Here is a 26,299-nt window from a genome sequence, read left to right as displayed (position 1 = left end):
GGGTTTAATTTTATAAATTGTGTGAAAAGGGTCTTAATTTGTCATTTTCCATATGGATAATTAATTGCTGCAGCACTATTTGCTGATTCATCCATGCTTTATCTTTTTTTTTTTTTTTAAGTTTACTTATTTATTTTGAGGCGGGGAGGGGCAGAGAGAGAGAGAGGGAGAGAGAGACTCCCAAGCAGGCTCTGCATGGGGCTTGATCTCACAAATTGTGAGATCATGACCTGAACCAAAATCAAGAGTCAGATGCTTAACTGACTAAGCCACCTAGGTGCCCCTGTCCTTTATCTTTTTTATATGATTATTAATCTACTTTCACTATAAAGTCCCAGTTATTCATGGGTCTGTTCTGGGCTCTTCATTCCATTGGTCTGTATTTCTCTCTCTGAGCCAATACCACACTATTAATTGTGATTGAATAAAGCAGGTAAGAAAGACTACCTAGGTTTCCACCTCAATCACCTATTTGCTTTGTACCTTTTAATGAGTTACCTACCCTCCCTGTACCTTAGATTTTTTTTTATCTGTAAGTAGATAATAATAGTGCCTACCTCATAGGTTTGTTGAAGATTAAGTGTGATGATACATATACTAGGCTTAGAGCAATACCTAGAATATGGAAAGCTCAGTAAGTGTTAGCTGTTTATTACTGTTTCTACTTTTACGAGCTATCTCTTGTCTTTATACATGAAAAAGGATGACCTGTTTTATTCTCGATCTTTGTAAAATCACCTTACCTATTCTTTTTACTCTTTCTTACTAATTTTAGGATCAACTGTCAAGTTCCACCTCTAAGCCTACTAGGATTTTTACTATAACGCACTGACTTTTTACATTAGATTGGGGAAAATTGTCATGCTTATGGTACTGAGTCATCCCGTCCATGAACTTGATCCGTTTTGTGATATGTTGATGAGCATGAGAGGGAGAGTAAGAAGGATTAGGTCATGAAGTACATAAGGAGGCAGAGACTGTAGGTAAGGTATTGCAGGCTACGCCCATGAAGGCTTTGGTTCTTATTCCAGTGGAGGTAAGAAGCTGCTGTCTTTGAGCGAGGGTGATATGATCACACTTACTTCTTAATGGGATCCCTTTGGTTCATCATGTGCTGCCTTTTGGGAAGAAAGAGAGGTGTGTGTGTGTGTGTGTGTGTGTGTGTGTGTGTACACACGTGTGTTTATATTTTTGAGAAGAACTAAGGGAAAAATAAGCCCAAAACTAACAAAAAGTGGTTTGTTAGTGGTAGGGGGTTGCAGGGAATAGTGTGGAAACAAAATATTTCTGTGATTTTACTTTCTTATACAATTTTAACTTTGAACCGTGTAGATATTTTATATAATTAAAAAAAAAAGACTCAAGTGAATCAAAAAGGAAAAAAAGCAATCCCTAGAATTTTGAGGCACACTAAAACAAACTTAAATTTGTAGCCATGACTATACAGAGAAAATAATTACTTCAAATAACTTTAAAATAGAATATTTTGACTGTTCATCCCTAGTGGGATGCATTCTAAGGACACAAAGAACTTCTAGGAAATCCAAAACCCGCATTCAGTAGTCTTATTGTTCATGGCAGGTTTAGAAACTATTATAGCTACATTGTGAAATAGAGCAAATGACTATGGCAGTGGCATTGGGAATCATGATTTTCAGTTTAAAAGAAAAGATTACAAATATAAAAGAAATTAAATAAAAAGCCCTGTCATCTGAGATTGGAAATGTAAATATCAATATGGACTTAAGATGTTTTTTAACTTAAAAAATGTATTTCTAGTTCTATTTACTGAAAAATTAGAAGCAATGAGTAGCGAGAATGTACGGCATTTAGCATTCCCAGTGCCCAAGTTATGGTCTCTGTTATGTCCTGGCTGAAAGGAACTGAGGCTTTTTGGAGAAATGGCTGATTCCAGGTCTAGAGCAGATTATGGACATCATAAGCCCAGGATATAGTCTGCTGGAAAGTGAGGAAATTAGCAAAGGCTAATGGAATTGTGTCAGAACTCAGCCAAAAGACTCATAGACTTACGATAGAACAATTGGGACCTCAGAAAGTAATGACTGCAGTGAATGAAAACACATCAAATATATAAAAATCCATGCATGTATAATGGGGGAGGAGGAACTCACTGGTCACATATTTGGGTTGTTAGAGCATTTACTCAATTAGAAAATTTATGAAAGCCTAGGTGGCTCAGTTGGTTAAGCATCCGAGTCTTGATTTCAACTCAGATCATGAGTGAGTCCCATGTTAGGCCGAGCACTGGGCATGGAGCCTGCTTGGGATATATTCATTCTCTCTTTCTCTCTCTCTCTCAAAAAAAAAATAAAATAAAATAAAATTAATGAAAGCAAAAAAATCAAGCATTTTCCCTGCCTTTCCTGTATAAACTATATCTTTGCAAAACCAGAGGGTAGGCCTCTTTACAAAATTCCAGTTAGTAGATGCAGAAGGATTACTAGAATCAGAAAATCAGTTTTGCCACCCCTAATGAGAAAATGGATCTAAGCAGCAACCACTGACTGAGAAGACCATGAGGAAAAGTAATGGAGGGATCAGGCTAACTTCATCTGAAGCCACTGACAGTCTTGACATGGCTAAAACTGGGGCAGCCAGCCATGATGTGCCTCATGATGCGAGGTAGTGGGAGGCCCCAGCACCACTTGAGAAGTGTTCTTGCCTAAAAATTTGAACATGACTCCAACCAAGTCTAACATGAACCTAACTATCAGTTCCCAGGAAATATAGGGATCAAGGAGAAAAGTCAAAGACCCTTGCTGAGACAATCAGCCAAATCTAAAATGTGGGACATGTTTAGTGTCTCTGAAAAATTGGTGGCATGAAAGAGGAAAAGAGGCAGGGAAGAAAACTGTCCCATAAAAAGGAGAGATTTAAGTGACATAACCAAAATAAACCAAAAAGGATCACTCTAGCTATGTAACCAAACCCACAAGTGTTCATCCATCCAATGCACAGCAAGCCAATAAAAACTGATACCAAACTTTTTCTGTGAAGAAAGATAGGCTACTTATTAGCGTGGCACCACCCAGGAGAACGAGAAGGTAATGTTCAAAAGTCCCAAACTGTTTTGGGCACCTGAGTGGCTCAGTTGGTTTAGCATCCGACTTCAGCTCTCTGGGCTCTCTGCCGTCCGTGCAGAGCCCACTTTGGATCCTCTGTCCCCCCTCTCTCTGACCCTCCCCTGCCTGTGCTCACTTGCTCTCTCTCTCAAAAATAAACATTAAAAATAAATAAATGAAACAAAAGTCCCAAACTCTCTAATGGCTTTACAAGCAGGGGTTTTTAAAGGGTGAAAATTCAGGGTAAGGGTCTCAGGGTCTTGGATCACACTTGATTAGAGTTAGGTCAGCTATCACATTTCCTTCCTTGATCATCTTGTCCCTTTTGGCATCTCCCAGTCTGGTTTCAGTGTGATTGTAGTGAGATGGTCGTTCTGCTTCAGGGACCCGGTTGTTCTGCATTATGGGCCTGGAACTGCAAAACATTCATAGGGATTGCATTAGTGATGTCATCTCTAGAGTACAAAGGCAAAAGTTCTACATCCTGTGACTATCACTAAGCTGCAAATTATTATTTTTTTTCTGGCAAACACAACACATTGTTTTTGTTATCTCAGGCAGAACAGCATCCCACAGAGTTGTTGAGAGGCAAGTTTATGTTACTCCCTGAGGCATCTTTAGAGGTTTTTTTAAATAGTAAGTAGGGGCTACGTGACTCTGGTCAGAGGCAGCTAGAAGCCATATGTCTAAATTGTGGGTTCCAGGGAGGCTTGCATCCCTGGTTTCAGCTGTTGTGTTAAGAATAGACCATAAAAGATCAAGAATGAAAGCAGGGAGAGCAGTTAAGAAGCTATTACAAAATCCCAGGTGGGATTCTAGACAAGGATGATAGCAAGATGGTGTTGGATTCTGGGTATACCTTGAAGGTAATGCTGACAAGACTTGCTAATAGATGGTTAAGACGTAAAGCTTCAGAGAAAGAGTCCAAGGTGACTCCCAGGTTTCTGGCCTAAGTAACTGGAACAGTGGAGTTGCCATTTAGTAAAATGGGGAAGATGGAGGGGAGTTAGCTCCATTCTGAGCTTTGTGTCTTCAGCCTATATTATAGGCCTTTTGAACATCCTCAAGGAAATGTGAAGGAAGCAGTTGAATATATGTGGAGTATGGAGGACAGGTCCAGACCTGAGATGTAAATTTGGGAGTTCTTGGCATGCAGTTGGTATTTAGTCATGAAACTGCATCAAAGGACAAAGGGAGTGAGTATAGCTTGGGGGGTCGTGGGGGGAGGGCGATTAGTCCCAGGACTGAGCCTGGGAGGAATAAAGGCGAAGGTAGCCTGGAGAATCTGCAGGCCTGATTGGCCATGTCAGATGCTTCTGGCAGGTCAGGGAAGGTGAGGAGTGGAATTTGACCTTTGGATTGAGCAACGCGGAGATCATTGATGCTCTTGGTAAGAGCAGTTTCAGTGAGTCTGATGGGGAGAGGATTCATGAAGGCCTTCCTGGGAAAAGAGAAATTAGAAAATAGACCCTTCTTTTGAGGAGTTTGGAAAGAAAAGAACTCCAGTGTTAGCTGGATGGCAAAGTGGTGGTTTGCTTGGGAATCTGATTTATTCCTTTCGGGTAGTGTTTTTTGTGACAGTAATCTTTTCCCCACAGCTTTTTATTTTTGACAAACACCAAATGACAGATACTGTATTCTCTTCACTGGTTTATCCTATTGCTAACATCTTCCTACATTTTCTGTCTCTAAGTATATCAATATATTTCTTTATATTTTCTGAGTCGCTTAAAGTTGCAGACATAAAAGTTTACCCTAAATACTTCAGCTTCTATCTCCTAAAAATAAGGATGTTCTTCTATATAATCACAATATCATTATCATATCTAAGACATTCAATATTAATATGGTAATATCTACAATACAATTCATATTTAAACCGTAGATTATTGCTATTTTAGTGTCAGGTCCAGGGTCCAATCAGAGGTCATCTGTTGTTTTCGATTGTCATATCCCTGAAAGGATTTGCGTTTTAGGATTGGAGAAATAATAGCACATTCATACACTGATTTTAAAAACCTAGTAGACGGTGAAAACCAATGATGCAGAAGGAGGGGAAATTGCCAGTGATGAGCCTGAGAAGGTGAGAGACATGGGATGTATCCATAGTGGGGGGTGAACTTCTGATGGAAGGGAGTATGGATACTTTATTCAGAGTAGCCAGAGAGAAGGCAGAGCCTGTGGGTAGGTGGGTAGGTAGATGTGAGAGAAGCTTGAGAAAATTCTCTTTTGATAGCTTTTATTTTCTTGGTAAAATAGGAAGAATGGTATTCAGCTGAGAGGAAGGAAAGGAGAATAGGTGTTACAGGTTTAAGAAAAGAAGGTATGAAGTTGTCATCTGAGACTGTCATCTTCGAACTAGGGCATGCATATAGCTAGGCACACATGAAGACTTTGCTAAGGGTGCACAATTATGGATAGTCTTGAGGGAATCCTTTTGTAGACCCTCAACTTCTGCAGGTCACACTTCCCAGAAGCTAATGTGCCTGAGACGATAGGCTTCCTCCCACTTGGGAGAGAAAGGCAGACCCTCGCCTATCCCAAATCTGAATTAAATATATCACCCCTTGGATTGTCACAGCTTCTTGTCTGTTCGTTGATTTTATTATTCCTCTTATTCCTTGTTCTTTTAAAAAAAAATTTTTTTAATGTTTATTTTTGAGAGAGAGAGAGACAGAGACAGAGCATGAGTGGGGGAGGGGCAGAGAGAGAGGGAGACACAGAATCTGAACCAGGCTTCAGGTTCTGATTCTGAGCTGTCAGCACAGAGACTGACATGGGGCTTGAACCCACAACTGTGAGATCATGACCTGAGCCATAGTCGGACCCTTAACCCACTGAGCCACCCAGGCACCCCTCCTTGTTCTTAATCCAGAAAATAAATTACTTTCTGGAAGTAGAATGTCCTTCTTAAAGAGCCTTTCACTGCAAATTTCTTTTTTTTTTTTTTTTTTTTTTAATTTTTTTTTCAACGTTTATTTATTTTTGGGACAGAGAGAGACAGAGCATGAACGGGCAAGGGGCAGAGAGAGAGGGAGACACAGAATCGGAAGCAGGCTCCAGGCTCTGAGCCATCAGCCCAGAGCCTGACGCGGGGCTCGAACTCACGGACCGCGAGATCGTGACCTGGCTGAAGTCGGACGCTTAACCGACTGCGCCACCCAGGCGCCCCTTCACTGCAAATTTCTATAGCTCATGATCCTGCTTGGGAGTTGTTACTTCCTTGTTTCTACTTTTAGCTTTGTATCTCAGTTTCTCTTTTCCCTCACCAGTACTTCACCTCTGTTTTCCTGCCTCTCCTTTGATTGTTGCCTTTTCTCTGGCTTTCAGGCTTGGTCACAGTGGCGAGAACAGCTCCTGTATGTCCAGAAGGAGAGACAGAAGATGGTCTCCGCAGTGAAACACCATCAGCACTGGCAAAAGTGGAAATCCCTGAAGGCCTGGCTTGGATACCTGCAGGTCCGCAGAGTGAAGAGACAACAGAAGGGTGAGCAGGAAGTCCCAGGCTCCAGAGACAGAGGATCATGTCACAATTTACAGTCTTCTGCCAGTGGTGCTGCTCTTTATTAGGAGAGATATAACCAAAGGAAAAAAAAATAGAGATAACCACATTATGCCACAAATTTTGGAAAAAAGAGATTGAGGAGGAACATACATCATCTTCAATTCACATTTAAGTTATTTCCTTCTGGCCTTTTCCACTAAAAATATTTTTTTTTCAACAGGGTTTAATTATTACATAAATACTGTGATTATGATTAATAGGATACATACAACTTTGTATCTTTTTCTACACAACTAAACATTTTCCTGTGTCTTTCAGTATTCTTCATAAATGTTATTTTTTTAATGATTGTCTGCATTTTGTAGGATGGCTTACCTTAATCTATTTAGCCACTCTTGTATCTATAGATATTTGGATTGTTTCTACTTCTCCCCAATTATGCAACCCATGTGATATAGGATATTGAGGGTTTTTTTAACCACTATTCTCATGGTTTAGTTTCCCAATTAGAGTTCAGAAGTAATAACACACTGATCATGATCGTTGGTACTTTCTGTACTTTGGTTTCTGGAGCCCACACAGAAGTGAGTCAAGCAGCGTGCTAGACATGGCTGGCTTTCACCCAGGCCTCCCTCCTGGGCTGCCAGGCCAGCACTGCCTTTTGGGAGAGTTTGAATGTGTCTGTCTGAGGATAATGAAGGAGACCCACTGTCTGGTTGCCCAAGCCTGGAAGGTGAAGGCATGAAGCTATTTAGCATGATAAGCTGTTATTTAGGCACTGACTAATGTGCCCCTCTTTACAGCATTTGAATTCCAGGACCAATTCCCTTCCACTTCCTGGACTTCAGTTCATCAGGCCATTAGCTAATTAGTATTAAAAGCAGGTGACTGGCAGCCAGGATCAGTCTGGCTAAAAGCTCGAAAAACACCTTTGCCAGCATGGTGACCAAGTTGTGTCATTGAGTCAATCCCTGAAGTCCCACCCAGGAGACATCAGTAAAGAGGCAAATGTGAAAGAGTCTTCTTTGAAAGCAGCCGCCACCATTCCTGGTCATCAGTAGTTAAGTGGAAGCCTCAACTCTTTAATAGAACTGATTTTGTAACATCCTCCTCCCTAAAATTACAGACCTTTTCTCTTTCCTTGGAGAGAAGAAGTGTAGCTAAGGGCTTCCAAATTACCCTCCCCTGCCTAAAAAAACTTTTATTTTAGAATTCTTAGTAAGAACATCCTCGAATCCCTGCTGTCTGCCAGTAGTAGGGTGCAGCTTTTCTTAAAGATGCTTCCAGCTCATCTCTCAACCTTGCAGGGGGCAGCACGTAGTTACTTTCTTTGTTGCAGACATGGCTGAGCGATTCCACCGGGTCACTGTGCTCCAGACACACTTTTGTGATTGGCAGTGGGCCTGGGAGCGGAAGGAGAGTTTGTATGCCGTGCACGCACGCGTGGAAGGGCTGGCCAGGAAGATGGCAATGCGGCGGGCCTTTACTCATTGGAAACACTGTATCCTTTTCAGTCACCCAGCCCTATCCATCACCACAGCCAGGGCATCATGAGCTCAGCAACCTTTGAGACAAAGGGCAGGAGATATTTGGAAAACAATTACTGACAATATAAGGTGGTCCTGATCTCTGTTTTCTCTTTAAAAAATTTTTCACTGGACATGTGCTTACAAAAGAGTATGTGTAGTACACATTAACAGTTTAATGAATGGTATTAAAATACCTATGTACCCACTACCCAACTTAAAAATTAGAACCTTGCTGGGGCACCTGGGTGGCTCAGTCAGTTAATTGTCCGACTTCGGCTCAGGTCATGATCTCACGGTTTGTGAGTTTGAGCCCCGCATCAGACTCTGTGCTGACAGCCTGGAGCCTGCTTTGGATTCTGTGTCTCCGTCTCTCTCTGCCCTTCTCCCACTCGTGGTCTGTCTCTCTCTCTCTCTCTCTCTCTCTCTCAAAAATAAATAATAAAAAAACATGAAAAAAAGAAATTAGAACCCTGCCAATTTGCTAACACTGTTCATCCTTGATTGCATTCCCTTTCCTCCCCCTCAGTGGTAATCCCACTATCCTGAATTTTATGTTGCCATTTCATTGCTTTTCTTTACCCACTAGGTGGTGGAAATAGCCATGGCTGTGTGTTTCTTGGCAGCCCTAACATTATGATCATAGTTTCCATTTATTGGGCTTTACCATGTACAAACTATGCATTATCTGTTTAACCCTCATAGCAACCCTGTGGAGTAGATGTCAGTATTTCCATTTTATAGATGAGGAAACCGAGATTCAAGGGGGCTAAATTATTGTCAAAGTCACAGCATATCATTGGGCAGAGCCAGGAGCTTTTAACCCAGGCATTTGACTCTGGTGCTTTGACTCCTGTGCACATGTCCATAATCACTGCCCTCATTACAGTATGTGCCCAGATGTGCAGATTCAGTCAAGGAGGTGGGGCTTGAGTTGACTTTGTCCTTAAAGGATCACAAGGTCACCTAGCAAAGTCGGGAAGAGTGTTTCAGGTGGAAGGAATGGCGTTTACACATAGATGAAGAAAAGATCCAAGGGCAGTGACAGGGATCTGTTACAGAGCTGTGGGGGTATGGATGGCAGTAGGGCAGTGCAGGTAGATGCAGGCTAGGGAACAGCTTGTAGAGCCCTGGATGCAGCGGTCAGGAATTTGGGCTTTCTCCTGATGGCACTGGGGATCCTCTGGAGGTGTTTAAGAAGAGAAGTGATGGAGCAGGTTTGTACTTGAGAGGTCTGGATTACAGGGCAAAGCTGGCACGAGGAGAGCAGTTACATGAGACTCTCGCCAGTCTGTGTGAGGAGCAAGTCAGATGCACTGCAGGGCATCAGGGGTGGGAACAGAAAAGCAGGAGAGATTTCAGAGGAGACCAGATGGACTTGGCAGCCCAGTAGATGGAGAGAGTGGGAGGAGAAGGTTTGAAAATAACTCCAAGGTTTTTAGCTGAAACATCTGACTGGGGTTTTGGTGCCAAAACAAAGGATGCAGGAAGACAGGAGAGCTTTAGATAAGGTTACTTGCAAATGTTTACTGTAATTCGTGGCAATTTATCTCAACTGTTCTTGCCTGTCATCAAATGGGAATCAGAAGGGAGAAAGGCAAGGCCAACTGTTTGATAAGCAACTCACACAGTTTCCCTTTGCCTCCTCCTCTTCCTGGGATCATCAGGAGGAGGCAGAGGTGGACGTAGGCCACCTGGCATGCCTGTTTTCCCTCAAGCCAGGACCCTCCCGATGGGTCACTGGGTTGCAGTGTGCTGGGGTGGGAACACTTTTGAGATGAAAGGCCTTAACTCCCTGGCGGATGTGCTGCTGTGCACTGAAGAAGCGGCCCAGTGGAAGGCGGCAGAAGATCACAGCAGACACAGCTTGCTGGTGAGAACACGGAAGCCTCTCAAGGCCTTTTTTTTTTTTTTTCTTCTTCAGGAACTGCCAAAGTTTTAGTGTTTAATATTTAACAGCACAACTGACCAAGGTCCAAGATGTGACATTACCATGTTTAAAAAACTCTATAAACTAATTATAAAAACTATAAACTAATTATATAGTATGTGATAAGAAGAAAGCACACTTTATAATAGAAAGCCTATCTACACATAGGAGTTGCTTCAAAACCATAGTTACCAACCCTGCTTAACCATCCACTTTTGGGGAACCCAGGCCCACATAATGCTCTTCAAGTATATCTGGTTGTGGGATTAGCTTCACTCAAGAAGCTCTGTTCCATTGTACGTGTCCCTGTTTTCATTTTGGATAAGAAATGGTAATGGTGTGGGGTCAGAGGGTCTGGAGCTGTAAGGGAAACTTGGAGGTGATCTAGTACTGCACTTTCTTACATGGTGGGCCCTCTTTTTCTTCTTTTGTTTTTAAGTACTCTCTACTACACCCAATATGTGACTTGAACTCACGATCCCAAGGGCGGGCCCTCTTTTTAATTGTGGGAACCTAGTCTGTGAAATCAATCAACACAAATTCTGCGGATGAAGCAGGGTCTGGGGAGTAGTCCCTCTTCTGCTGCTCTCCCCAACCCTCACCACATAAGGAGATCTTCAGACACTTTCAGGAGCCTCTGGGGTTCCACAGACCACAATATGAAAACCCCTAAACGCTTCACTTCTGTCTCAGAAAACTGGAGCCCAGGGCATTGGAGAATAGGCTTTGCTTAGGTGACATGTGAGGCAGTATTGCTGGAGCTGGAGCCAGTCTCGCGTCTTGCCCCTACCCCAGCCCCCCTACTCACCAAGGCTTCCCTCTCCTCCTTTGATTCTATTCTACAAAACTACTTTCTAATTGTATAAGTGTGCATGTTGACACCCCCTCCACACACACATGGCTTGAAAAAAACACACCATAAGCTAAAAGTCTGTCTCTTTTCTGAGAGGCAAAGTTGATGTTTTTAACCTTTGTCTGTAGTGTTCCCTCTGGGCCATGGTATCTCTCCTGGTCAGAGGTGAGGGTGTGTTTGTTCTTGTGCAGTAACAGTGGACAGCGGAGGATCAGTTAGACAGCTATTTATTAAGTGCCTACTGTGTGGGCTGGCTTGTATCAGACTCCCAACTGAATCTCAAAGCAGAAAGGATCCCAGGGACATGGGAGCAGCTGTGAATATCCACAACTGAGCCTCTGGCTTACTTTTACAGATGCTGCTGATTTGTAACTAGTTGTGTCCTTCCTTCAATTCACAGCACTTCTGTTTTCGAGCCCTAAAAGACAATGTGACCCACGCCCGTCTCCAGCAAATAAAAAGGAACCTCGCTCACCAGCAGCATGACATAATGGTGAGGGTCATCTGTATGAAGGGACCTCTGATGGCCATTGTAGAGTTTTGTCCAGACTTTTTAGACTCCAAAACCTTGGTGTCCATTTTCTCTAGTTAGCCATACTGGCTAACTCTTGGTTTTCCCTAATCTCATTTTTTATCTGTTTGCTCAGAAACTTGATAGCAGACTCAGAGGTCAGGCTCCTGATCTAGGGAATACACTTTGAGTCTTGCATTCCAGGTGGTGTTTGCACTGGGAATCTGTTGTCTTCAGTGGTTGGTTTACCTGAGGGCAACAAACATCCTATCTCTACTTATAGATTGTGTTTCTGGGTTTAGGAGGATGGGGTTTTTTGGTTTTGTTTTTCATTATGAAAATGTTCAAACATACAGAAAAATATAAAGAACAATATAATGAACATTTATATACTTACAATCTAAATTCAAATATTAGCTGATTATTAATATTTACATTTTTTTGCTGAATCATTTTAAAGTAAATTACAAACAACATGAAACATTACGCCTAAACTTTTCGGCATGCATCGCCCAAAAATAACATTTTCCTTCATAACCACAATATCATTGTCATCCTTAATAAAATGAACAGTAATTCCCTAATTTGATCCAATGCCCAGCCCATATTCAGATCTTCACAGTTGCCCTCAAAATGTCTTTATAGATGTTTTTTTCAAACCAGGATCCAATAAAGGGTTGGTGACTCACTATATTTGGTTATATCTTTAAGCCTCTTAATAACAGCCCTCCTCCTTCTACTTCTTTTGTTTAACATGTTTATCTTGTAATTGTAGTAAAAAAAAAATAACAAAATTTATCATCTTAACCACTGTCAAGAGTACAATTCAGTGACATTGAGCACATTCCCATTATTGTGCAACCATCACTGCCATCCATCTCCAGAACTTTTTTCATCTTGAAAAACTAAAATTCTGTCTCCATCAAACACTAACTTCCCATTCTCCTCCCCGCTCCACCCCCAGTACCTGACAACCACCTTTCTCCTTTCTGTCTCTATGAATTTGACTACTGTAGGAACCTCATATTTACAGTACATGCCCTTTGTTTGTTTTAGCGTTTATTTTTGAGAATCGGAGACTGAGCATGAGCAGGGGAGGGGCAGAGAGAGAGGGAGACACAGAATCTGAAGCAGGCTCCAGGCTCTGAGCGGTCAGCACAGCTGAGATTATGGCATGAGCCAAAGTCAGATGCTTAGCTGAGCCACTCAGGTGCCCCCAGTACATACCCTTTTGTGACTGAGTTCACTTAGCATAAGGTGTACTTTTTTTTTCAATCACACTGATTTTTGGAAAAGAAGGGCCAACTATTTTGTACAATATTCCATACTCTCGATTTATCGGTTTCCTTTTGATGCCATTTCATCTTTCTTTTTTTAAAATATTGTTCGTGTAAACTAACAGTTAGATTTAAGGCCTTGATTAGATTGAAGTTAAACTTTTTTTCTTTTTTATTTGGCAAGCCTATTTCATAAGCAGTAATATCTGATAAGATTGGTTTTAACTTTTAAAATGGCATTGTTGGGGCACCTGGGTGGCTCAGTTAAGCATCCGACTTCAGCTCAGGTCATGATCCCATGGTTCATGAGTTTGAGCCCCGCATCAGGCTCTGTGCTGACAGCTCAGAGCCTGGAGCCTGCTTCGGATTCTGTGTATACCTCTCCCTATCTCTCTCTCTGCCTGTGTGCCCCTCTTCTCTCTCTCTCTCAAAAATAAAACAAACAAAAAAAGATAAAATGCCATTGTCTTCTATGAGGCCCAGATGAGGAATAGCTTCAGCTTCTTCATTCTAATTTCCATAAACTGGAAAATCCATCTTTTTGCCTTTTATGTTGGCCCACAATAGCTCTGTATAGCTTAGCTGTAAATATTTTGTAAACTTGTTATATGTTGGGTACTCCCAGCTAAGGTAATTCCTGCTTTGGGGGAACTTGTAGTCTTTTGGGGTAAGGATTTGCTAATAGATTAAAAGAGATCATTTTACCTTTTGGCTTAATAAACCTCTGTTTCCTTCCTGTTTTACTTCAGCTGCTGCACAGGTTCTGGAACCTCTGGCAGTCTCGAATTGAGCAGAGGGAAGAGAGGGAGCAGCTCCCCTCACTGCGTGCTGCCTGGGACCACTGCAGGTAGGAACTCTGGCCTTCTCCTGGGGCTCTCTGGGGACTGACTTGCTGCACTCCAGAAGTGAGCACTTACTGTCCCTGCATGACTAGGCAGATTCAGAAAGGCCCTGCTATAAACCAGCAGTTCCTGAGCTTGCATTTTCCTTTTAGCTCATCAGATGAGAGGTGGAGTGAAGATGTTTGTGTTGGTTCTTGGTCACCATAGTTTAAAGTATGTACCTGCTGGTTCTCTGCCTCAATCCTTCAGGCTGCAGTGACGTTCACATCTTAGAATTCATGCATTGATAGTGTTAAAGAGAAGGCTTAGGCGAGTGAGTATTTGTGGCTTGGTCTTGAAGAATGCAGAGAGTGTCTTGAGTTTTTTGGAGTTAATTATTCAATTAAAATAAATAAGCACTACATGTCAGTGAGGAAGGCAGGTATAAAGTGAAAACTGAAAGCTCTCTGAATCCCTCCAATTCCTAAGTCCAATTCATTAGGTTCTTCAGAGGGAACCACTGTTCACTTTCTTGCTGCCAGAAATGTTCAATGTGCCCTCCTCCCCAGTAGTATAATCAACTTGATTCGCATAGTTGTAGGTCCCATTTTGGAGCATTTTTTTAATGGGTTGTTGAGAATCTCATTATTTAACTAAACTTGGAGTTATCAGGGTCTGTCATTGCTCTAAATCCTGGTTTACAGAACTGAATGTGGTTCTCACTCTTAGTATCACTTCTGTGAAAGGAGCTTGTCACAGACCCAGGTGGTCCTACAAGCCCCAGACTAGTCATAAAACCAGAAAGTTCAGGATAGTTAGGGGATTTCACATGTATTACTCAAGTTCCAGAGACACTGTGCTTGGTGATCTACTTAGGTTTGTAAGAAAGTTGTCAAAATTTGGGGACAAGCCACAGCCCAAAATCGGGTTGACAGATTTCATGTTGAATAATAGGTTCTTTTTTCTCTCTCCCCCAGAGTGAAACCCATGGGGTGCCTTTAATGCTAAGATGTAACCACACCCAGACTTTCCAGTCTTAAAAAAACAAGCAACATTTTTATTTTATTTTATTTTATTTTATTTTATTTTATTTTATTTTATTTTAATACTTCATTTCATTTCATTTCATTTCATTTCATTTCATTTCATTTCATTTCATTTCATTTACTTACAAGAGTGAGTGTGCATGGGAGCAGGGGCAGAGCAGAGGGAGAAAAAGATTCTTAAGCAGGCTCCATGCTCAGCACGGAGCCCGATGCAGGACTTGATCTCACAATTGTGAGATCGTGATCTGAGCTGAAATCAAGAGTCAGACGCTTAACCAACTGAGCCACTCAGGTGCCCCCAAACAGCATTTTTAAGACCCAAAGCCTGAAAGTGCAATAGGCAATACCTTGGTGTTATGTGTTTTATTTCAGAATAACGTTGCTATGCAAGTGTATCAAATTGTGGTTACGGTATACTCAGAAGAGACGATACAAGCAGGTATGGAGTACTTCATAGTAGATAATTCCACTGGGTTACATTCTTGGATCCATTTGCTTTGGAAAGATTCTTGGAAAAGACCTATACTAAGGGGTCTTAGTGTTCTGATTTGGAAGAGGGGTTGCTGTAAAAAGCTCAAAGGTATTTCCCCCAGATCCCTCTAGTGACATTGGAAAGTTTGCTTAAGCCCCATTCCTTCATCTGCTGGGAAAACGCACATGCTGAGAGTGATGAGCTCTTAACCAGCCATTCCATTCACATCATTACTCACTTATTATATTAGGTGGCCAACCTTCAGGAAGTACTGGAAAAGGTACAGAACGTAAGTGCTGTGTCTGAGCACTAAACAGTGTGAGACCAGTACCCACAGCAGGTGGGAGGATGTGAGGGTCAGGCTGGCAAATTAGTAAAGGTAGATTGAGAAAGGATTCAGTTCCATCTTTTTAAAGTTTTATTTAAGTAATCTCTACACCGGACGTGGGGCTCAAACTCACAACCCCGAGATGAAGAGTTGCATGCTCTTCTAACTGAGCCAGCCAGGCACCCTCTAATCAGTTCCATTTAAGAAAGACTCATTTAGCATCTGCTGTACCTCAGACACTGCTAAGCACTGAGAATACAGTTGTGATACAAACCAAGTAAAATTCCTGCTCCCGCAGGCCTTGTAATTTAGCACCAGGGTGGCAAATTAGCTGTAATGATGGGAGCAGCTGTTGAGAGTGCTGAACCAAGGATTTCAAGGCCACCTTTAGGCTTGGGGGAATTTGTGTTCAACTGATAATGTCTGCATGGGCATTGCAGTAGTAAGTGGTGCTGCCCATGGCTCTTTTTGGCCATCCATGGTGAAATGGAGGAAGACACAAACCAAACTCCTGCCAGTTGTTTTTCTGCTGCCTTCTCCACCCCCACCACCGTCTGCTTCTAAAGTCTAACACATGAATCTGAAGAATTTGGCTGTTTCCTCATAGTGTTGAGATAGAATCTGAATTTTCTAACAAGGTGTACAAACTCCTTTGGGAGCTGGTCTCTGGCTGTTTCTCTGCCCTTTCCTATTACCACTCTGTTCCTTCATAACAGCTAAGCTGCAAGTACTTCCCTGAATGTGCTTCTCACTGTACCTGCACTTTTTTTCTTAAGTTTACTTATTTATTTTGAGAGAGAGAGATGTCAGGGGAGTGGCAGAGACAGGGAGAGAGAATCACAAGCAGGCTCCGTGTTGTCAGCACAGAGCTCAGTGTGGGGCTTGATCTCACAAACCATGAGATCATGACCTGAGCCAAAATCAAGAGCTGGTCGCTTAACCAGCTGAGCCACCCAGGCATCTCTGTACCTGCACTTCCCTGTCCCTCCTACCTGTTCAGCTCAGGTGCTACCTCTTTCCCCAGCGCCACACCATGTGTGGTTTTACCAGCATATTCATCATATCATTATGTAGGTGTCTACATGCCTCTCTCCTGCCAGACTGTGAGCTACTTGAGGGTAGACCCTGTCTCTTTCTTCTCAGCTCGACAGTGTTGACAAAGGGAAGGTGCCAACTAATGTTTAGACAAATGAATGAACACACAAGTGAACAGACAGACTGCCGTTGGTTGCTTTGGAGTTTTTCCTAAAGATCATCCCAATTCTTGCTCTTTGGGTGGTACCAGCCTAGGGCATCGTTTGCCTTCCACACCTGGAAAATGCTTAGAGTTGCTGCATTATTTGACATTCCTTTGGATGATGTGGCTGTTTCTGAAAGGATGTTGCCACTTGGTCTCTTAAGCTCATTTAATGCAAGCTCACCAGAAGATAGAGACCTTTTAGAAAAAGAATCTGCTTGCTAGGGTTGAAAAGTGTTTATTTAAGGTGGAAAAGAAACAGAGTCTCCTATTTTCCTCCTGGAAAAAGAGAGCCCCTGGACACTGGGACCCAGCATTGGTGGAAAGGTCAAGGCAAGTGTCAGTGTTCTTATCTCTCACACTGCTCTTACATGGCCTGCATAATATAGAAGGTCTGAAAAATAGTAAGAGCCCTTGCTTAGTTGCTGTTGGATTTTTTTTTTCTTTCAAATCTTTAGCTAACAATCTGAACGTCATCTAAGGAGATGACATCAGAGAACATCAAGTTCTTTAGGGAGAACATCAGTTCTTTCTATTTCAGGCAAAGATAAAAATATTATTCATTGTGGGTTTCTTTCTTTTTAAAAAGTAATACGTAAAGAATGGCAAAATGTTTGCTGATTGTTGGTGCTAGATGGTAAGTTCATGGGGATTCATTATAGTATTGCTTCTACTTCTGTTTACATTTGAAAATGTAAATGCCCTTAAGCAATATATAGACATTATAATTTGAGAAGTGTAGGAATACATAAAGGAAAAAAAATAATAAAACACCCATAGTCTTAAGATAACATTTGGTGAGTAAGTCTGGTATCTTTTTTCCTCTGTGTGTGTGGGAGTATGTATATCATATATTCACACACACACACATATGCTTACTGTTCAGTTATCTGTTGCTATGTGAAAAATCACCCCAAACCCAGTGGCTTAAAAAAACAACCATTTTGGGGCGCCTGGGTGGCTCAGTCGGTTAAGCGTCCGACTTCGGCTCAGGCCACGATCTCGCGGTCCGTGAGTTTGAGCCCTGTGTCGGGCCCTGTGCTGACTGCTCAGAGCCTGGAGCCTGTTTCAGATTCTGTGTTTCCCTCTCTCTCTGACCCTCCCCCATTCATGCTCTGTCTCTCTCTGTCTCAAAAATAAATAAACATTAAAAAAAAATTTAAAAAAAAACCCAACCATTTTATTATGCCTATGGATTCTGTGGGTCAAAAATTGAAAGAAGACATAACAAAGATGGTTGGTCTTTGCTCCATGATTACTGGGGCCTCAGCTGGGAAGTCTGATGGCAGGGCATTAGGATCATCTAGAAGTTTCTTCTCACATGGCTGGTTCCTGGACTGGAATAACTCGAAGACTGAGCTCATCTGGGATTGTTAACCAGAGCACCTACATCAGGCCTCTCTGAGAGGCTTGGATTGCCTCACGCATGATGATGGTGACCTCAGGGCGGTCAGACTTCCTGTGTCGCTGCTCACTCCAAAAGTGTCACAGTGAACCAGACACAAGCTGTGTGGCCTTTCATGACCTAGCCTCTGAAGTCACATGTTGATATTGTCACCATTCTCTGTTGATCAAAGCAGTCACTATCCTGCCCAGATTCAAGGGGATGGGACTTTTCAATAAAGGAAGACCCAAGAATTTGAGGTCCTGTTTTAAAATCTACCACGTTTTATCCCAAAGTTTTGGATCATGAAGGCATATGTATTTTTTTATGTTGGTTTTCTGTCTTCCTACTGATATTTAGTGATACAGTAGTAGCCTTTCATAATTACATAAAAATTTAAAGAATCTGTATTGCAAATAAACATCATAAAATCAAAAGATATATTACAGGGTGGGAACAGTGTTGTTAACAACACTGACACACTGACACACATGACAAAGAACTGATAAATTTCGTAAGGTTCAAAAAGCCCATTTATATCACTGAGGTAAGCACTGGCAGATGTAAAACAGGCAATGGTATGAACACTTAGTACATAGGACAAAACATTTAGATATATGCATGTATATATGCACACACACACAAATGTGTGAAGAGATGCTCAACCTGTTTTTAAAGTAAAAATCTCTTCCTTCTCATATTTCATTCTTCACCTATTGTGTTGACAAAGATTAAAAATAATTATCTTAGGGGCGCCTGGGTGGCACAGTCGGTTAAGCGTCCGACTTCAGCCAGGTCACGATCTCGCGGTCCGTGAGTTCGAGCCCCGCGTCGGGCTCTGGGCTGATGGCTCAGAGCCTGGAGCCTGTTTCCGATTCTGTGTCTCCCTCTCTCTCTGCCCCTCGCCCGTTCATGCTCTGTCTCTCTCTCTGTCCCAAAAATAAATAAACATTGAAAAAAAAATTATTATCTTAATCTTTTTCTCAATTTTGTGTAGAAAGCAACCGTCCCTCTAGAGTGTGACCCTGAAAGGTCATTTTTTTAAATAATATAAAGTACAAATAAAGGCCATTCATTGTTTTACTGTAGCGGCTGCAGTCCAGAGCAGACAGTCACTTCCAGCAGAGAGCCCTGCCTGTGGCCTTTCACGCATGGAGAAAACTCTGGCGATGGCACCAGCAGGAAAGTGTCCTCAATGCAAGAGCAGCACTCTTTCACAGGTATGCTGTGCAGCTCCTGTCTGTGCAGGCTTCTCAGGTCTAATTCTGCTGCCCCCACTGCCATTTGTGTTGTTTTTCTGCTTCCTAGGCCCCTAGGCCCTGGTTCTTCCTGGTTTTTCAATTAGGTGGGCTCATTGATTTCATGGAGCAGGAAAAGACAGCCACTATTTCTCCTGGGAAAGCTTTTGCTCATCTTTATTGCAAATGCTTTCAAAACAGCCCGAGTTTTATGCCCCTTTCCTCATTGCAAGCCAGTGTGAGCTCCATTAGAGCTGCCCATTAGCTTTCTGGATCAGAGTGTGGTTGGACCTTGCTTTGCCTTGGCAGGCATTCTTGAGTGTGATTTCCCTGAAATGCTTGCTTCCTGTTCTGCTAGACCTGACTTTCTGAAGTTTGAAATATAGTCGTCAACAAAATTAGGATGGGCAAAGAGCAGAGAGCTATGTCTTTTTAGCTCCCACAGAGGTAAAATTTGCCCATAGCAGATCCTTGCTGCATTCTGGCAGAATATAACAAAGAACTTAATAATCACTGACTGAGTGTCTACCACTGTGGTGGGTGTGGTGTGATGGGAGAAAGGAAACAGATATATAAGCTCATTCACCTATGACATCACCAACTTCATTAATAATTTTCCTTCTCACAGCAGTCCTAAGAGAACAGGCTCAAAATGACAAATGACTCCCCCATGTAAAACAACCAGTAAGTGGCAGAGCCAGGTTTCAGTTCAGGTCTCCTTGACTCCAGGGACTTTGTGCTAGATCAAAAGGAAGATCTTTTTGATGACTTTGTAGAAACTTTCAATCTTTGTGAGGAGGTAAGACTGATACACAAGAAACAATTGAAGAACCATTCCAGAGAATAGATCCATGTGTCCTCAATTATGTCAGCCCCGAGTTCTTCTAGAGCTCAGAGCTGGTGCTGAGGGGAAGCATGCTATGAGCTGAGGGGTGAGGATGGATGGCAGGAGTGGGCAAGATGAGGAGGACCAGACCCAGGGGATCACCCAGGCCCATAGAAAGATAACAGATGTTTAAGCAGGTGCATGTAACTAGTAAAGTGATAGTTGTGGAGATTGCCCTGAGAAAAGTATATATCAGTTTAGGACAGAGAGACCAAGAGGCAGGGATGTAGGAGAAGTTACAATGATTTTGACTTTGAAGGACTCTGAATGCTAGTCTGAGGGGATCAGCCAGAAATCTGAGTCCTTAGCACAAAGTTCAAGGAGAAGATTATTAGGGGGAAGCCCTGAGAAATTAGAGGCTGACAAGGGGACAGCACTTACCTTTTCCCCTTCTGCAGACCATGGCTTCACCTTTACCTAGTTCCTGTATTGATGTCTGATACAAGATTCCTTTGAAAAATGTCATTAATACTTAACACACACACACACACACACACACACACACACACACACACACCCTTTGTTTCTTTTACAAAGTCATGATTTATTCTGTTGCTTTTTTGTATTTTGACATGCTGCAGAGACTTTCACATTTTGAGAGTACTTTCAAAATAGCCAAGAGGAGGGGTACCTAGGTGGCTCAGTCAGTTAAGTGTCCAACTTCAGCTCATGTCATGATCTCACAGCTCATGAGTTCGAGCCCTGAATTGGGCTCTTTGCTGACAGTTCAGAGCCTGGAGCCTGCTTTGAATTCTGTGTCTCCCTCTCTCTCTGCCCCTCCCCCGCTCATACTCTGTCTCTCTCAAAAACAAATAAACATTAAACACACACACACACACACACACACACACACACACACACACACACACACACACTAGCCAAGAGGAGTTTCTAAAAGAATTTTTGTTGAGGCACCTGGGTGGCTCACTTGGTTAAGCATCTGACTCTTGGTTTCAGCTCAGGTCCTGATCTCAGAGTTTCATGGGTTTGAGCCCCACATTGGGCTCCATGCTGACCATGTGGAACCTGCTTGGGATTCTCTGTCTTCCTCTCTCTCTCTCTTTGCCCCTTCCCCACTTGTACTGTCTCTGTCTCTCTCAAAATAAATAAATAAACTTAAAAAAAAAGTAGAAGTTTTAAAAAAAAATTTTAATTAAAGGATTTTTGTTGGGGATCAGTCTTGGGTGATTTTACAGTTATCATTCTTGAGACAAAAAGGTGGAGGGTGAATTGGAGACAGGGAAGTAGCCAGAAGGCTTGGAAGATAACCAAGGCCTGATGTGGATTTAGCCTGATCTGGATTTTATCTTGTTTTAGTTTAGTTGGATCTTTTTAGAAAACTTAGTTTTTTAGGTTCCTGCCTTTCTGGTCATGAGGGAGCGAAGTGATGGAGAGCCTGGCTTGGAAGCTAGACAGGCCCGAGTTCAGACCCTATCTTATAGGGTTGTCATGAAAAGTAGTAAGATAATCCATGTGGAATACAAGCAGAATGTCAGCACAAAATATCAACCTTCCTCCTAACCCCTAGAATTGATTTGTGATTCCTACAGCAAATGAATATTCGTAGGTTTCGTAGGGAGTTTAGCAAATCAGAGTTCCCCCAAAATATGTATGTTCTATTTTTCCATAATTCTTAGGGTATTTTTTAAATATCTTAGGAATATGGACAGAATTTATAGTGGGAGCTCATGAATGGCAACTAAAAATTGTCGTTTCTTAACCTACCAGTGAAATACTATTCTGAGAATGAGACAAGACTGGTTTGTCTTTTTTTTTTTAATTGAGCTAAAATTAATAGTGAAAGGCACATATGTTAAGTAAATAGTTTGATGAGTTTTCACAAATTGTATACCTGGATAATCAATAACCCAGTCAAGATCCACAACATTTCCATCACCTCAGAAAGTTCCCTCATTTCCTTCCAGTTAATTCCTAACCCTCACATGTAACTATCATCCCAGGTTAATTTTGCATGTTTTTGAACTTTATATAATGGGATCATACAGTGTATGTTCTGTTGTTTCTGGCTTTTATTATTTATCTTTTGAGAGAGAGAGAGAGAAGGGAAGGACAAAGGGAGAGAGAGAGAATCTTAAGCAGGCTCCATGCCCAGCACAGAGCTGACATGGGGCTTGATCTCACAACAGTGAGATCATCCCCTGAGCTGAAATCAAGAGTCAGATGCTTAATCCATTGAGCCACCCAGGCGCCCCAGTGTCTGACTTGTTTTAAAGTTGAATGTAATGTTTTTGAGGTTGAGCCATGTTTCTTGTTTACTGAGTAGTATTGTATGAATATAAGACAATATTTTGATCCATTTAAACATATGAGTTGTTGCCAGTTTGAGGCCATTATGAATAAATCTGCTGTGAACCTTTAGGTGGATGGTGTTGTCATTTCTCTTGAGTAGATACTAGAAGCCAACTTCTGGATCACAGGGTAGAGATATGCTTAATCTTAATCCTACAGGGGGTCGTGTCATTATACACCCACCAGCCTGGTTGTTCCACATCCTCATCAACATTTGGTTTTGACAGTGTTTTTAATTGAGCCACTCTGGTTGATGTGGAGTGCTGTCTTATTTCCCTGTCGACTAATAATGCTGAGCATCTTTTTAAAGCCTCATCAGCCAGGATCAAAAGTCTGTAGTTTTACCAAGTCAATCTTGATTGCCTTTGAAGGAGGGAATTCCAGAGGAATTCTGGAATGGTGCTGTTTCTGAGGGAAAGGAATTTGTAAGGTTTGTGTTCCCACTAAAGGATTCTGAAGAGGGAAAAGAGAAACAGGGATTAGTTTTGGATTGTTCACTATTTTTTTCTTTCTTGTTTTTTTTTTTTTTAATGTTTATTTTTGAAAGAGAGCAAGCAGGAGAGGGGCAGAGACAGAGGGAGACAGAGGATCCTAAGCAGGCTCTGTGCTAAGAGCAGACAGCTGATGTGGGGCCCGAGCTCACGAACTGTGAGATCATGACCTGAGCCGAAGTAGGACACTCAATTGAGCCACTCGGGTGCCCTGGATTGTTTGCTGTTTCTGAGGCAAAATTAGGAGGGATGAGCAGTGGGGTTCACTAGGGAGTACTGTTATGTGTGCCCTCAGGAATAAATGAAAACAGCAAAGCTTGTCTGGAGCATCATTGGTAAGGAAGAAATCACCACTCAGAGTAAAGAAGCCCTTGTGGCATTTTACAACTAACTGCTGCATACCTTGGGAGAAACCATTTCCTTGCAGCTGGCTTTATGAATTAACAGTATTTTTTTGATGACCAAGCCTGTTTAATTTTGTTACAGTCCAGTTCATCAAATTTTTTCTTTTATAATTACTGATTTTTGGGTTTTCTCTAAAAAAATATTTACCTATACCCAAGATCTTAAAAGATATTTTCCTACATTTCCCCTGGAAGGTTTATAGTTTTAGCATTTCATGTAGGTCTGTGATCATCTTGAACTTTTTTCTGTATATGGTCTGAGGTAGGAGCCAAGAATTAACTTTTTTCTGTTTTTCAGGTTTTTCCAGTACTATTTGTTGAAAAGACTTTTCATTCCTGAATTGAATTACCTTGACACCTTTGTTGAAAATCAGTTTGCATCTATTTCTGGACTTTCTCTTCTGTTCCATTTATTTACTCATTTATCCTTATGCTGTTACCATACTGTCTTGATTATTGTATCTTTATAGCAAGTTTTGAAATCAGTTCTTCAATTTTGTTTTTCCTGGGATTTTTTAAATTTGGGATTGCACTGAATCTATATAGATCAATTTAGGAGAGATTGGACGTCTTAAACATATTGATATTTCCAATAAGTGAACATGAGAACGTCTCTATTTATATAGCTTTTCTTTGTTTTCTCAATGTTTTGTAACTTTGCATAGGAGTTTTGTATGTATATTATAAAATTTATTCCTAAATGCCTTTTTTATGATACTGTGAATAGAATTATTTTAAAAATTCATTTCCAATTGTTTGTCCTACAGTATAGAAATACAACTGATACCTTGTGCTTTGTGACCTTTCTAGATTCATTTACTGATTTGAGTCTGTCGTGAGATGAAGCCCCATGTCAGCTCTGTGCTGGGCATGGAGCCTGCTTAAGATTCTCTCTGTCTCCCTCTTTCTCCCTCTGCCCCTCTCTTCTTCTCTCTTTCTCTCTAAAAAATAAATAAAAGCCAGATACAACAGAACACATACTGTATGATCCCATTATATAAAGTCTTGTCTTATTGCACTAACTAGCATCTCCAGTAAAGTCTTGAGCAGAGGTAATGAGAGGATACATAATTGTCTTTTTCCTACCTTGGGAAAACAAAAACAGTTTTCACCGTTGAGTATTTTTATAGATACCCTTTATTAGATTGACAGTGTTCCCTTTTGTTTATTGAGAGTTTTTATTATGAATGGTGGTTAAATTTTTCCAGATGCTTTTTCTTTATTTATTGAGATGATCATATGGTTCTCCTGATTTCTATATTAAATCAACCCATATTCCTGAGATATAGAACCCCCTTAGCCATGATATATTATCTTTTCCACATGCTGTTGATTTTTTAAAATATTGTAAAAGTTTTTGTTTATTTGTTTTGAGAGAGAGTTAGGGGGAGGGGGCATAGGGAGAGAGAGATATTGAGAGAGAGAGAGCGAGAGAGAGAGAGAGAGAGAGAGAGAGAGAGAGAGAGAGAGAGAATCCCAAGCAGGCTCCACATCCCAAGCAGGCTCTGCATCCCAAGCAGGCTCCGCATGCAGGGCTCGAACTCACAAGCCATGAGATCATGACCTGAGCCGAAATCAAGTGTCACATGCTTAACCAATTGAGCCACCCAGGTGTCCCTCACATGCTGTTGATTTTGGTCTGTTAATGTTTTATTTGAAAATTTTACATGTACTTTCATGAGGGATATTGGTCTGTAGTTTTCTTGTAATGTTTGTCTTTCTTATTTCTTTCAAATTTTTGTAGAATTTAATAGTGAAATTATCTGGACCTAGAGTTTCCTTTATGGATATATTTTTGGTTACAGATTTAATTTGGAAAATAGATACAGAACTACTAAGTTTCTTTTCGTGTTAGTTTTGATGAGCTCTGTTTTTCAAGGAATTTTTCGTTCTATCCAAGGTGTCACATTTAGTGGCAGAAAGCTGTTCATAAAAGTGTCTTTTGACTCTTTTAGTGTCTGTAGAATTAATGATGATACTACCCTGTTCATTCCTGATTTGGGTAATTTGTGTTTTTTCTCTTTTTTTCTTGATTAGTCTCACTAGGAATTATCAGGTTGTGTTTTTTTTTTTTAGCTTTTGCTTTACTGATTTTCTTATTGTATATTTTTCTTACGTTGATTCCAGCTCTTCATTTTGCTTCTCTTTCTACTTACTTCAGATTTAATTTGCCCTCTTTTTTTTTTTCTTAACCTTAAGATGGAAGCACAAATCACGGTTTTTGGGGTTTTTTTATTTTATTTTATTTATTTTTTAGCAATCTCTACACCAGCATGGGGGCTCGAGATCAAGAATCACATGCTCCGTCAACTGAGCCAGCCATTCACCCCCACCTTTTCTTTTTGTTGTTGTTCGATTATCCATTTTAAATGTTCAAATAGGAATTTTCAATTTCAATAGGAATGTTCAAATAGGAATTTTCTTGATATATTGTGTTTTTTTTGTTTTTGTTTTTATTTATTTTTGAGGGAGGGGGGAAGCACAAGTGGGAGAGGGGCACAGAGAGGGAGACGCAGAATCCAAAGCAGGATCAGAGCCCAATGTGGGGCTTGAACCCACAAACCCCGAGATCATGACCTGAGTCACAGTTGGACGCTTAACCAACTAAGCCACCCATGTACCCCAATATACTATTGTTTTTAATTATTAATTTAATTCCATTGTGGTAGAGAATATACCTTGTATAACTTCAGTTTTTGACTGTTTTGACATGTTTTATGGTCGCATATATGTGGTCTCTTTTGGTGAACTTTTGTTTTTTCCCATGTGCACTTTAAAAGAATGTTTATACTACAGTTGTTGGGTATAGTATTCTATAAATGTCTATTAGGATGATTTGGTTGGTAATCATCTTCAAATTTTTATATCCTTACAGGTGTTTTGTTTGTCTACTTGTTCTCTCAATTACTACAGAGGAGTGTTAAACATCTCTAGCTATGGGATGTCTGGGTGGCTCAGCTGGTTAAGCATCTGACTCTTGATTTCAGCTCAGGTCGT

At 41.2% G+C, this 26,299-nt stretch overlaps 1 protein-coding gene across 17 annotated transcripts in view; it reads left to right on the top strand.

Moving 5' to 3' along the window:
* The window catches only part of SFI1 (SFI1 centrin binding protein), a 105,514-nt gene that overhangs the window by 58,987 nt on the left and 20,228 nt on the right, over positions 1-26,299 (top strand). For 12 of the 17 annotated variants that reach the window (XR_007145680.1, XM_047826864.1, XM_047826862.1 and 9 more), the window contains 7 exons: positions 6,414-6,570; positions 7,928-8,089; positions 9,917-9,987; positions 11,298-11,390; positions 13,435-13,532; positions 14,925-14,991; positions 19,063-19,193. Coding sequence is in view for 16 of the 17 variants with exons in the window: in XM_047826864.1 (XP_047682820.1) it covers positions 6,414-6,570; positions 7,928-8,089; positions 9,917-9,987; positions 11,298-11,390; positions 13,435-13,532; positions 14,925-14,991; positions 19,063-19,193 (779 nt within the window). In the remaining variant the exon portion in view is untranslated. The remainder of the gene's footprint in view (positions 1-6,413; positions 6,571-7,927; positions 8,090-9,916; positions 9,988-11,297; positions 11,391-13,434; positions 13,533-14,924; positions 14,992-19,062; positions 19,194-26,299) is intronic. The other 5 variants (XM_047826861.1, XM_047826866.1, XM_047826865.1 and 2 more) reach the window with 1 other exon arrangement.

This window comes from Prionailurus viverrinus, chromosome D3 (assembly GCF_022837055.1).
Source record: "Prionailurus viverrinus isolate Anna chromosome D3, UM_Priviv_1.0, whole genome shotgun sequence".
Taxonomy (NCBI): Eukaryota; Metazoa; Chordata; class Mammalia; order Carnivora; family Felidae; genus Prionailurus; species Prionailurus viverrinus.
Note: the sequence above shows the minus strand (reverse complement) of the source record. Positions and strands in the feature narration are given on the sequence as shown.